This window comes from Drosophila albomicans, chromosome 2R (assembly GCF_009650485.2).
Source record: "Drosophila albomicans strain 15112-1751.03 chromosome 2R, ASM965048v2, whole genome shotgun sequence".
NCBI lineage: Eukaryota > Metazoa > Arthropoda > Insecta > Diptera > Drosophilidae > Drosophila > Drosophila albomicans.
In genome coordinates, this window is record NC_047631.2 from 1,865,661 (window position 1) to 1,877,117 (window position 11,457).

The 11,457-nt window shown below is 34.7% G+C and overlaps 2 protein-coding genes and 1 long non-coding RNA gene across 6 annotated transcripts; 1 reads left to right on the forward strand and 2 right to left on the reverse strand.

Moving 5' to 3' along the window:
• Positions 1 to 77: 77 nt before the first annotated feature.
• LOC117576314 (serine/threonine-protein kinase ULK3) lies at positions 78 to 10,847 on the reverse strand. 3 transcript variants are annotated; one of them, XM_052007783.1, is made up of 7 exons: positions 10,749 to 10,847; positions 3,022 to 3,170; positions 2,737 to 2,961; positions 960 to 1,708; positions 712 to 896; positions 568 to 654; positions 78 to 409 (listed from the first exon to the last, which is right to left on the reverse strand). In XM_052007783.1, the coding sequence occupies exons 1-7, from the start codon at positions 10,830 to 10,832 to the stop codon at positions 296 to 298; spliced, it is 1,593 nt and encodes a 530-aa protein (XP_051863743.1). In that variant the 5' UTR covers positions 10,833 to 10,847; the 3' UTR covers positions 78 to 295. The 3 variants fall into 3 exon arrangements, with proteins under 3 accessions (XP_051863743.1, XP_034116860.1, XP_034116857.1); XM_034260969.2 differs by lacking the exon at positions 10,749 to 10,847 and adding an exon at positions 3,244 to 3,426 and having other exon boundaries at positions 960 to 1,258; XM_034260966.2 differs by lacking the exon at positions 10,749 to 10,847 and adding an exon at positions 3,244 to 3,425.
• On the forward strand, positions 3,513 to 5,554 carry LOC117576316 (uncharacterized). 2 transcript variants are annotated; one of them, XM_034260971.2, is made up of 7 exons: positions 3,513 to 3,619; positions 3,868 to 3,973; positions 4,035 to 4,173; positions 4,241 to 4,370; positions 4,429 to 4,523; positions 4,778 to 5,014; positions 5,077 to 5,554. In XM_034260971.2, exons 2-7 carry the CDS (start codon positions 3,903 to 3,905, stop codon positions 5,176 to 5,178), a joined length of 774 nt encoding a protein of 257 aa, XP_034116862.1. In that variant the 5' UTR covers positions 3,513 to 3,619; positions 3,868 to 3,902; the 3' UTR covers positions 5,179 to 5,554. The 2 variants fall into 2 exon arrangements, with proteins under 2 accessions (XP_034116862.1, XP_051863744.1); XM_052007784.1 differs by lacking the exon at positions 3,513 to 3,619 and adding an exon at positions 3,651 to 3,669.
• LOC127566139 (uncharacterized) lies at positions 8,175 to 9,086 on the reverse strand. The gene is made up of 2 exons (XR_007955431.1): positions 8,912 to 9,086; positions 8,175 to 8,770 (listed from the first exon to the last, which is right to left on the reverse strand). It is a non-coding gene; the product is annotated as an uncharacterized LOC127566139 (long non-coding RNA).
• Positions 10,848 to 11,457: the final 610 nt, after the last annotated feature.

Below are 11,457 nucleotides of genomic sequence, written 5' to 3' on the forward strand. Positions count from 1 at the left end.
CAAAACGTTAACTGCCTAACGTTAAGGCGATAATGTTATAATTTATGTGCGACGATAGGTCCGTGATAATAAATGTTGTTCTTGTCGATCGCGATCCGCTCAGATTTACAATTAAACCCATTTTCTATACCATGAGTCTACATGAAGTATTTTCTGTATCGCTATTTTTGCTATTGGCAATTGATTAGCAGCCACTTAAGGATACACTGGTTATCAGTTCATTAGCATTTTATTTAATATGTTTATATATATATTTGTATTCCTTAACGACTTAATGAGTTTTACTAATCTTTGATTAAGCACTTTGAATTGAACCAAAAACTATGCATAAAAACAAATAAATGTGAGGCCTTATATGCAAATGTAATCGTGAAAATGGCAATTTTGGAATGTGGTTCTGCGAAGAGACCTTAAAAACAAACAAATTTTGATCATTATACACCTAAATAAATACTCGAAACACCTTACAACTAGACTACTTGACTTCTTTCTAGAAAAATACTCGTAACAAATACGCAAGAGGCGTAAATGGTTTTTATACGTTTATTGAATACTACAGCTGCGTACCGTAGATAATTTTTGTTCCTCCTCGTCCAAATTCTTGGCGCTCAAAATGCTTTTAATGCTCTCGGCTTCCTTTATCCAAAACTCCAACTGCCAAAAATGAAATGATTACAATGAATGGTTAATTGAAAGTAAAATTAAACTTACTTGCTGAAGCAACAAATTTCGTCGCTCGCCCTTAGGTTCCTTGTTGACAAAAGGCACCAGAATACCCAGTGCAGAAGTGTATGACTCCAAGGCAGCATCCAACTTCCGTTCGTAGAGGTAAAGTTCGCCCTGGCGCCCAATTTCCAGACCAGATTTCAGGGACGGACTCGAGTTCGATAGGGCAACTAAACACATGAATAAGATCAATAGAGTATCCATTAAAATATATATTTATATAAGCTACTCACAAAGTTGCTTGTATCGCACATCAGGCTCAAACATTTCGATTATGCGAGACGAACTGGTTTGACTAGATTCCGTCGCAGACCCATCTTCGTGGCCAGTTTCGGCACGTGATGGCGTTAGGTATGGCAGAGCTGTGGTTATTCTTCCATTGCGCTGGGCCAGTAGTTTGTACTCATCCTCAATAATGACATTCTTAATTTCCTCGGCACGCTTCATGTATGCTAAAGCGCGATTGCGCAAAGCTTGCCGTCGAGTTGCATCTGATTCCTCGGTGATCAGTGGCACAAAATATTGGAGTGCGCTGCAGTATAGATAATAAGCCTCTTTGTAATTATGCTTCTCGTCGTGTTCAACTGCCTGAGTCACTAAATCCACAGCCTTCTTCAGTGTCTGATCCGTGGGGAATGTTTTCAGATCCAAAAATGGATGCGCAAAGAAATCGTCAAACGAGATACGTTCCACCGGCTCGTGCACCAAAAGGCGACGTAATAAGTCGTCGCACTCCTTGCTGATTCGTGCATTTGCTGGCCGTTCAATTGGTTCAGCATTGCGTATGCGCAGCAGTAACTCCTCTATGGACCGCGAGCTATAGGGGGCTTTACCAAAAAGGCATTCATACAGAATGACACCAATACTCCAGAGATCCGCCTTGGCATCATATTTGTGCTTCCGGACTATTTCTGGTGCCATGTAAAGTGGCGAGCCTTTTAGCTGTTCATTCAACTCGCCCAATTTTAGGTGTTGAGCAAATCTAAAAGCAAACACATAGTTGAAGTTATAAAGACTGTCCACTTGACTTTCAATATAACTTGGATCCGTTTGTGCGCAATTCCATTAATCTCTAAATGTTCGATTAATACGAGAGTATTCTCATGAATATAAAGACAGATTTAGAAAATTATATTTACCTTGTCAAAAAGTGCTATAGAGCCAAATATTTTTTTATTATTAACTAATCATTTCAATGATTCGACCTTGCTATAGTGAACAAACAAAATACTGCGAATAGACCTAACACTATTAATGTATATATACAAATTAGTTTTCTTGAATCATTGATTGAATCACAACCCAAATGATACGAGCTACAATCTATACATAATGCCTTTGTAGAAGGTATCTCGACTTTTTTTGAAAGATACAAAACTGCAGACTTCCATGCGTCTCACCATTCAATTTTGAATTTTCTGTCGAGCTTACGGTTACAATTGCAAATAATAAACGCAACATATTTGAACTATAAATAAGTTAACTTTTCGCATTTTTTACAGGTTGCACATTAAATATTTTTTTCAAATGTTTTACAATTTTTTTCAATTCCAGAAAATATTGTTTTTGGTTTTTGCAATATTTTGAAGATTCTCATAGAAGAAAAATATATTGTTAAGATAAATCGTATTGATTTTTGAATCGAAAAAAGTTGATTTTTATCATGCCCAAGGTCAGCGCATCTTAAGTTCAAAGTAGTGCCGCAAAAATTGTTTTTTAATTTTGTTAGTAGAAATTTGATAACAATATTAAATACACATCTAGTTTGGTAATGATTGTTACACAGTTTTTACGTTTTGCTTATTTAACGAAATGGGTCTCTTAAAATTATAAATTAAAATTAGTCAAAATCGAAATGTAAGTTTTTTCCGATATAGGAAGAGGTGGCTCAAACCAAGAAAACTCGGATCATTTCTAGTTTCCTAATAAAACATAACCCAGAAATACCCATAAGAGACCCATGTTGCGCCTAACTCGAGATTTAATCCCCATTTTCCCAGATATACATACCCGAAATCTGCTACCTTTAGAGATACATTATTGGTACCCCGCGTGAGTAGAAGGTTCTGCGGTTTAAGATCGAAGTGGGAAATGTCATTGGCTCGCAAGTATTGTACGGCAGCTGCCAATTGCCGTAGAAAATAGCGGCAAGTGCTCTCGGGCAGCGCTTTCTTGGTTCTTATGAAGGCAGACAGGTTGCCCGCATTGCAGTACTCCAGTAGGATATAAATGTTTCTTAAATATACACATTCATTGAGAATAATTAAGGCAGGACATATTTGCTTGAGAACTTACTTGTCATCCCAAAAGAAGTCCTGAAGTGTCACAATGTACTTATGCTTTAAATCGCGCAAAAGACGAATTTCCGTAATTAAATTGTCGCGGGAGCTCTGTGACAGCGATGACATTTCCACGTACTTGATGGCATGATAAGTTCGCTGTTTCTATAAAAGATTAAATAACATTTATACATATGTACAAAGAATTCTAGGCAAGAATTTATCGGCAATAAATTACTTTATGACGAGCCTTGTAAACGGTCGCGTAACTGCCTGCTCCAAGCTTTTCAAGAATTTCATAGTCTGTTATGCGCGGCAATGCCATGTTACAAACATTGAAAACTATTCGTATTCTCTATTCATATGATTGAGTTTGGATGAGCAAAACAATAGTTTTGCTATTCACAACGAACACAAACAAACGGCTGTTGTTATTGCCATTCGCATTCGACTGTGTCTACCACCAAATGCGCATCTGATGAGCAACAGTTGTGCCACCGTGGAGCATGCCAAATCAACGCTGTGCACGATTTGATGGGTAACACTTTTGTGATTCAGTCAGTGTATTTGTTGTTGATGCGTAGCTTGGCGACCGAATTTCTTGAATATAAAATGTAAATCAAAATTTCTAACTATTAAAATAAAACATCATGAATACCACATGGCATGTACTGAATTATCGTTTCGTAAGACGTTTGCTTTGCGTTCTGCTAAAACACACTTTAATTTTCAAAGCTAGGCTTGAGTTTGAATTGACACGCCCAAAAAAATAAATAGAAAAGTTCAATCAAATTAAACAGACACGCCCGTGTGGAAATCTATTGGAATCATAATTAATAACGTAACATCTATGTTTTTACAGTATTAATTGTGTGACGTTACTTAAAAGACTTCAAAATGAACTATGGCCGTAAAACGCCCTCCACTTATCGCTCGAATCCTTCGGTGTATTCACATGCGACGGGAAGGTAAGTGATTTTGGTTATTCCCAATTAAATAAGGTTTTCAAATCTTAATTTACTTGAACAGATCGTCTACTAATTTGCACTCCAAGATGTCGAGATCCACGCGCTCCGTGCGCATTCCATGGTATCAAAGGCCACTGCTCAAGAACAATCAATATATTGATATACAAAAAGGTGCCATGCTTATAGGACTGTTTGCTGTTGTAAGATGAATCTACTCCAAGCCTCTTGAAATATGTAGCTTAGTAACTAAATTTTTTACTTTTACAGTTTCTCTCATTGTTCACCATTGGCTCTACTATATTCGATATATACTGCTATGCTATGGCTGCCCCAGGATCCACCCATTATGGTTACTATATCATATCATATGAGTTTGTCTATGTTGGCAACAAGCATGGTAGCTATTTACTTTCAAGTGCAAATACACGAGAGATTGTACAATATTTTCTTCTTAGTGCGCAACATGCTCATTGTGTTCGCCTTATTCTCTCTAATCTTGGCGATCATCAACTTTGTTACCAGTATTCTGCTATGCGTGGCTTTACGCAAGGTAAGTTTTCTACACATACATATTTCTAGATATTTCGCATGTCGAGAATTTCATTTTCATTTCACTCATACCTATGATTATAAGCGACAAGTACTTGGAGCACAAAAACAATTATTAAGCCGACGGGTAACAACATTGAATTAATCATTCAATTAGTCAAAATAAATTATAATATAAATATTTCAATATTGGAGCATTCGTAAACATATATTTTGAATGATCTTGCATTTTCCACTAACGTCAATTTTATGCAGGAATATGAACGCAAAGTGTTGCCATGGCTGTGGACATTTGCTATCTTCACTGTTTGGCGCGCCTTGGCTCTAATCTTCTTTGCCATTGTGAACGACTTGTATTTCGCCTATAACATTCTTATGGTCCTGCTATGGAGTATATTTTGTCTAGTGTCTATCTATGGCTGGGCAGTTGTCTATTCACTTTTCCTCGAGCTAGTGGATTTGACAAAACTTGAAGATCTGGCACACTTAAGAGTGAGTATTCACAAAGGATAATTTATATTATTCAATCATTATTCTGATCATATTGATTCCAGATGGGCACAATGGCTTCACTGCACGCATCCACAGCCAACTCATTGGCTGGCTCTCGCCCGACAACGCCCCACAGTACTGTGTCCACAATGCCGGTGGGATAAACAATGCATGCGCCAGTGTAATAACTGCATACAGCAACATCAAACAACGAGCTTCATTCATCTAAAAGGTTCATAGCGGCATTCCACATAAAAATTATCCGAGTACATTTCAGTTGTATAAGCATTTTCACCACACCCACACAAGTGCCTAAACGACCTTTATAACAAACAAAAACAATTATACATTTATTATATTAAGCAATAAGTATCAATCCGTCCATGTATCACAATAATATATATTTAAATATATATTTATATATGTATTTAAACATAATTGTGTGTTAACGAAATCTATTTGTATACCATATACAAAAAAAACCTCGTTTTAAATTTAACTAAGATAAATAAATAAAAGTGTTTCATATCGCACCTCGTATTACCTACAGACCTTTTTCTGAAATGTGAAATAAAAGACTACTTGAGCATTATGAAGGGATCAAATTGAAAAAAAAATAGATTTTTACAAAATATTTCCAAATATGTATAAGCAAACTGCAAACGCCAAATAATAATTTGTATTCAATGCATGATCAACAAAATTTCTATTTTCCCTATCACATTTTTACGAATATTTTTATTGTCGAATGAAAATAATAAAGTTCGTTATGAAATTTTTTGATTAATTATTTCAACATACTATACAACATGATAAGAAAACCAAGAACAATATGAAATACAAAGAAAGTTGGTACCGAAATAACGGGTAACGAACGCAAATTTGATCAGCGATTTTAAGTTCTTAATATTAAAATTTTTGTATAATAACAAAGCTAATAATTACACTATTTCATATTTATTGCTTTACTACTAATTAGCAGCTGCAGACACAATTGGTCTTTGTAATATTTTGCAAACTCATTCTTTTGCACATCTCATAGTTACAGAATAGCACTCCTGTTGCATGCGCATTTAAAGAGCTTACTCTTTTAACTCTCTCCTTTACATTCCATATACAATTTATGTACAGCTGTGACCATTGAAATAGCAGTGCGACAGAGAAAAGACTATGTAACCGTTTTTTTTTGGTTATTCCTTTTTGTTAGTTGATCGCTAGCACATTGTTTTTGTAAAATGAAGCATAAAGATAAGAAAAAAGCAAAAACCCCGTTAGATTTGATCAGTTTTTTCTGAAATTTTGATATTTTTTTACCCAAGTGCACCACTTTTGGGCTGAACATTAGAATAGCAGTTTTTTCTTTTCTTCCACTAAAAAAGCCGAAATTGTTTTTAATTTTATGAAAAGTGAGTTTAATCTGGTTTATTATTGTAGTTTATACGACAATACACTATAACTATAAAAAAAAAAATTAATTTTAGTGTGTAAAGGACCTAACTGGTCCAATGTAGAGAGGAGGTCTTTCTTGAGCTTAGGAAGGAGCAAAATTGTATAAAAAAAGTACTGTGTCGCCTAAAATGTTTTTACCAAAATGGTTTTCAATGACATAAATTATAAATCAAAGCCTGAAAACCGTAGTGTGATACAAAAAACCACAATTTCAGAGGACCGATGCATAGTGCTCTTCAGCTAAACTAATCCTTTTGCATCCTGTAGGGATATTAAAGCAGGGCTGAGTTGGGGAATTAGTGAAGTGGCTATTGCCGAAGACTGGTGGATACAAATTTGAATACCCGAAGTCCAGAAAAGGTGCAATTATTTGGTTATAGACATCTCAAAGCGAGGTGGGAGTTTGCCAAGCGCCACTTGAACTGGCCACTTTCCAAATGGCGTAATATTCTTTGGACAAATGAGTCTAAACTAGTGTTAATTGTTAGAAAAGTTCAAGACAATATGTCCGTTGACCACCAATCACCGAAAATGACCTAAACCATACCCTTAAGACCGCTAACCATGGTGGTCTTCAAATCATGATCTGGGCATGTTTCTCATACAGTGGTGTGGGACCTATAAATATGATCGATGAGATCATAGACCAAGAAATCTTTGAAAATATATTAAGAAACATCATGCTGAAGTATTCTCAGGATGAAATGCCCCTTCAATATGGACTTTTCAGCAGAGCCACGAAACCTAAACACACCGGCCAACTGGTCACGGAGTGGTTTGGTCATGAAAAAACTGATGTAATGCCATGTCAGCAGAGTTCCCGGATTTAAATCCGATTGGGAACTGATGGAGGACTTCAAGCATTATGTTGCCAAGAAATCCCCGACATCTAAGCCACACCTTTGAGGAGGTATAGGGCCAGAATCCCTGCAAGCGTTGCGAGGACGTGGTGGACTCCATGCCACGTAGCTGTGAGGCTCTAATAGCCAATAAAGGCTACACAACAAATTATAAGGTCGTATTCAACTCGAAATTTAGAAGGATTAAGTTATTTATAAGATTTTTTGAAATTTATTACATTTTTGTTTTTTCACTGCTATTTCAATGATCTTCATAATACGGACATTTTCATATGTTAATATCCACATTCGGAAAAATATTGAATTATCCAAAATGAAAAATATGTTTAATTATCGCAAATTAAATATATTAAGCTGTTATAAAAAAATTTTGTCTCGAAGTTGTGTTTATAATAATATTTTTCAACTTTAAATGTGTAGGTCGTCTGCACTGCTATTTCAATGGTCACAGCTGTATATGTATTTGCAAAATCAATTTAGTACGAAGTGCTTGTAAGCCACTATCGAATTTACTAAAGAATTTTGGTACAGTGTTATTGCGACATCAACCCACCAGCAAGTTCCAATCATCCAGAGTGTAGCAATTACAGGTCACCCATAGACTGGTACGTATGGGACACCTTGTGTAATATATGGCTATAACACATAAATGACAGACTTATGATGTTGTTAAACACAAACTCATTACATTTGTTGATCATTTGTACTAATTATTCATTTTGATAGTAAAAAATTACCATACAATATATACAAAATATAATATATGGGTTTTTAAAACATTTTGTTAATAATAGTTTAGTTAGCTCTTTTGTTATCCAGCATTACTTCGAGTTCAATGATGAAAAAACGTATCTGAACAGTATACCGCTTTTAATTTCTTTCCTTTTTGTTATTACAAATTTGTTATACAAGCTACGTATAGGGTAGAAGGGTTTCGGCATAAAATGTTACATAGAAAAGGAGCCCATAAAGTACATATGTACATATTATTGATCAGCGTCAGCATTGTGGACGATATATGTATGTAGCTGTGTCCGTCTATCCGTATGAGCAGCTAGATTTTACAATTACAGCACTTGTTATTGTAGCACGCTTATTAAGTTTAATGAGTTTATTTACGAAGTGTATATAGTAGGAACTAGTTACTTTCTATAGGAAACGCGCACCACCAGCTCATCACAAATGATGACATCTCAGCTGAATTTTACATACATACATGCGTATGTACATACATGTTTATAATAATGGTATGACGACAAATAACATTGCACGCTAGCCTCTTTCCGCTTTACAACATTGTAATGTTATGACGCTAACACTTCGCTGCGTTGTGCGTGGGGCGCGCTGCTTATCTCTGTAAAACACCCCCGCGATGCTACTGCGTAGATGCACAGTACATACACACTTACATACATACATATGTATATGGCATATGCCATCATTATGTCTGAAAAATTTAACTATGTATGTACTTATTAATTAATATAATTGTCTAAATTTTGTTTCTTATAATAAATACATATGTATATACATATACAATTGTACATATGTATGTATATAAGTATATATATATTTCGCTGTCACCTACTGTTTTGTGAGGGCAAGCCAGTTTTTCACCACGTTCACTTGCTGCTCTGATGGTGACTAACTGTTATTATTGCCAAATGGCTGACTTTGCTCAATTCAACATTGTTTTGTTTTCTTTCTATACGACACACAAATGTTGAAATCAATTGCTGCTCATATTTTATGCTCTTGCACGATCTCTCTCTCTCTTTCTGGCTGCCTTTTTGTCATTCTCTTCACCTCTTAATGGTCTCAGCTGTCGTTGGTTAAATGGAAACATTCATAAATATACACATACATACATTAAGAGGTACAAATGTATGGGTTTAAGTGCAAGTGTACAAAGCAGGAAATTATTTTTCCTGGTGCTATTGCTCTTTACTACACACAAACATATATGTATGTATTTGCAAATGTACATAGCTGATGCAGTAAACAAGTATGTATGTACATACATACATATGTATGTATATCCTTAGTTACTTATTTTAAAGCTTTGCTGTGATCATTAATTGCTTGTAAAAACATTCGTACATACATATATACATAAGTATGTATGCATGTACATTTGATGTACGAATGTGGAAGCAAAATATGATTATTGTATTTTTCTATTTCTTTGTAAGCTGTTAACCTTGCTCAAGCGTCGTGAGAGTGCGATTGTCAACAACTTTATAAAGTTCGTTAGCATGGACACATACATACATACATAAGTATGAATGTTAACATTTCAATTGGTGTTTATGTACACACCACAGTCTCAAGGTTAACAAAGAGTAAATGAACATTATAATCGACATAAAGCATATATATATATATATATGTATATGTATGTATACATCAATTTTATTTACAATACATACATACATATGTACAAATAAAGTATTTCAAAATACTTTATCTGTTTACCTATGTATGTATGCACACATAGTACACACTACGTTTACTGCCTTCAAAAATATTCAAAAATAACTTAAAATAAGTACATATGTATAAATATTAGTCTACCAATAGGGTAAAAAAAAAGAATAAACAAAATCCTCACGAGTTAAGCGAAAAACAAAAATTACAGACTGCAGACAGCAAAAATGTTAACCTGTCTAGAGAACTCACCACACCAACGTGACGGTACAATATCACAATGTGTGGTGTGCCTGTCTTAGCAAAAATCGAAACGCAACTACTTATGTATATGACATATGCATGTAAATAGATATACATGTACATATGTAAATATGTTCATACTATAGACGCTTTTCATGTTTTCAATAGGATTTTATATAGTCTCCATATAGGCTAACATAAAGTAGATATTAAAATGAAAATTTATTTTTTTTTTTAAGTGCGCAGTTTGCATTGATGACGCAGCAACAAAAACACAATGGCAAACTCAACAACAGCATGACAAAACAGCAACAGCGACTGCTCGCTCTCAATATGGCTCTCGCTCACTCTCTCGCAGAGTTTACGTGTGTCTACAATATGGCGTCGTTGAAATTGTGTCGTCGCCTCATTTAAAACAACAACTCAACATCTCAACGTAAATAAATGTTAGTTTGTAAAGTGCACAGCAATTTTAAAAATGTAAACTAACAGTTGAGATGACACTCCATACGTCAGTATATATCTATATATTTATACGTCCATACAAATGCATAGGTATATAACTATTTATTTAAGTGCACACACACATATGTATATGTGTATGTAGAGGCGCAGTTGTGGATACAATTTAAATAATAGGTTTTATTATCTTCGCTTTGAATGTGACAGTACCATGTTAGAAAGTCAGTTACATATGATTGAATGTAAAACCTACAACTGATTAGTAAATATGTATTCAAATGGGATATACATACATATGTATGTACATTGTATGTACATATGTACAAATACTGCTGAGTGCAACTTTGATTTATAGTCGCATTTATATCAATGTTCATCTTCAGAAGACTACTCTCTCTTGATTTGCTTAATCTCTTATGAACTTTGCTCCCATTTTTATTGCTGTGAGTCGTCTGGTGTGGTGTATATTTATAAAGTTGTTATTTAACAATAAGAATTTTGCACTACACCACGAGACCTTGTGTAGTTATTTTATCACTGATGCGAACTAAATACAAGATACATGTACATCTCTTCGTATATGTACATATATACGTATGTGTGAGTACATGTGTATGAATATATTCACTCACATCCATACATCCATTGTATAGAATATTTCCTAGTCTGTTTTTCACCATAGATAGACAAGTTCTCTTTAGTTCGCATTCATACTGTTGTGCTCTCACTTCCGTCTACATCTGTATGCACACTATGTAAATATGTGCTATTTCTTAACACTGTCTCTGTTTCTGCATACCCACGACAAAGAGCAAAGTCTTTAAAAAGTCTTTTTACACTAAAGTGTATAAATGTATAATGCATAATATACATTATTACATCTTCATAGAGCAGAAATTTTTTCCAAAAAAGTAAATGATATTAAAAATCAAATTTACAATGACCAGCAACACTTTGCGTGTTCAGTGTCTGCTGCCCCAATAACATTACATTTTGAGTATA

What these genes read in the sequence shown, in the direction of transcription:
- LOC117576314 (XM_034260966.2), bottom strand. Translation starts at nt 3,330, where the DNA reads ATGGCATTGCCGCGCATAACAGACTATGAAATTCTTGAAAAGCTTGGA. An exon ending in GACTTCTTTTGGGATGACAA is followed by an intron (nt 2,962 to 3,021) that starts GTAAGTTCTCAA and finishes TGTATATTTAAG; the next exon opens with AAACATTTATATCCTACTGG. An exon ending in GAAATTTGTTGCTTCAGCAA is followed by an intron (nt 655 to 711) that starts GTAAGTTTAATT and finishes CATTTTTGGCAG; the next exon opens with TTGGAGTTTTGGATAAAGGA.
- LOC117576316 (XM_034260971.2), top strand. Translation starts at nt 3,903, where the DNA reads ATGAACTATGGCCGTAAAACGCCCTCCACTTATCGCTCGAATCCTTCG. An exon ending in TATTCACATGCGACGGGAAG is followed by an intron (nt 3,974 to 4,034) that starts GTAAGTGATTTT and finishes TTACTTGAACAG; the next exon opens with ATCGTCTACTAATTTGCACT. An exon ending in TATGCGTGGCTTTACGCAAG is followed by an intron (nt 4,524 to 4,777) that starts GTAAGTTTTCTA and finishes AATTTTATGCAG; the next exon opens with GAATATGAACGCAAAGTGTT.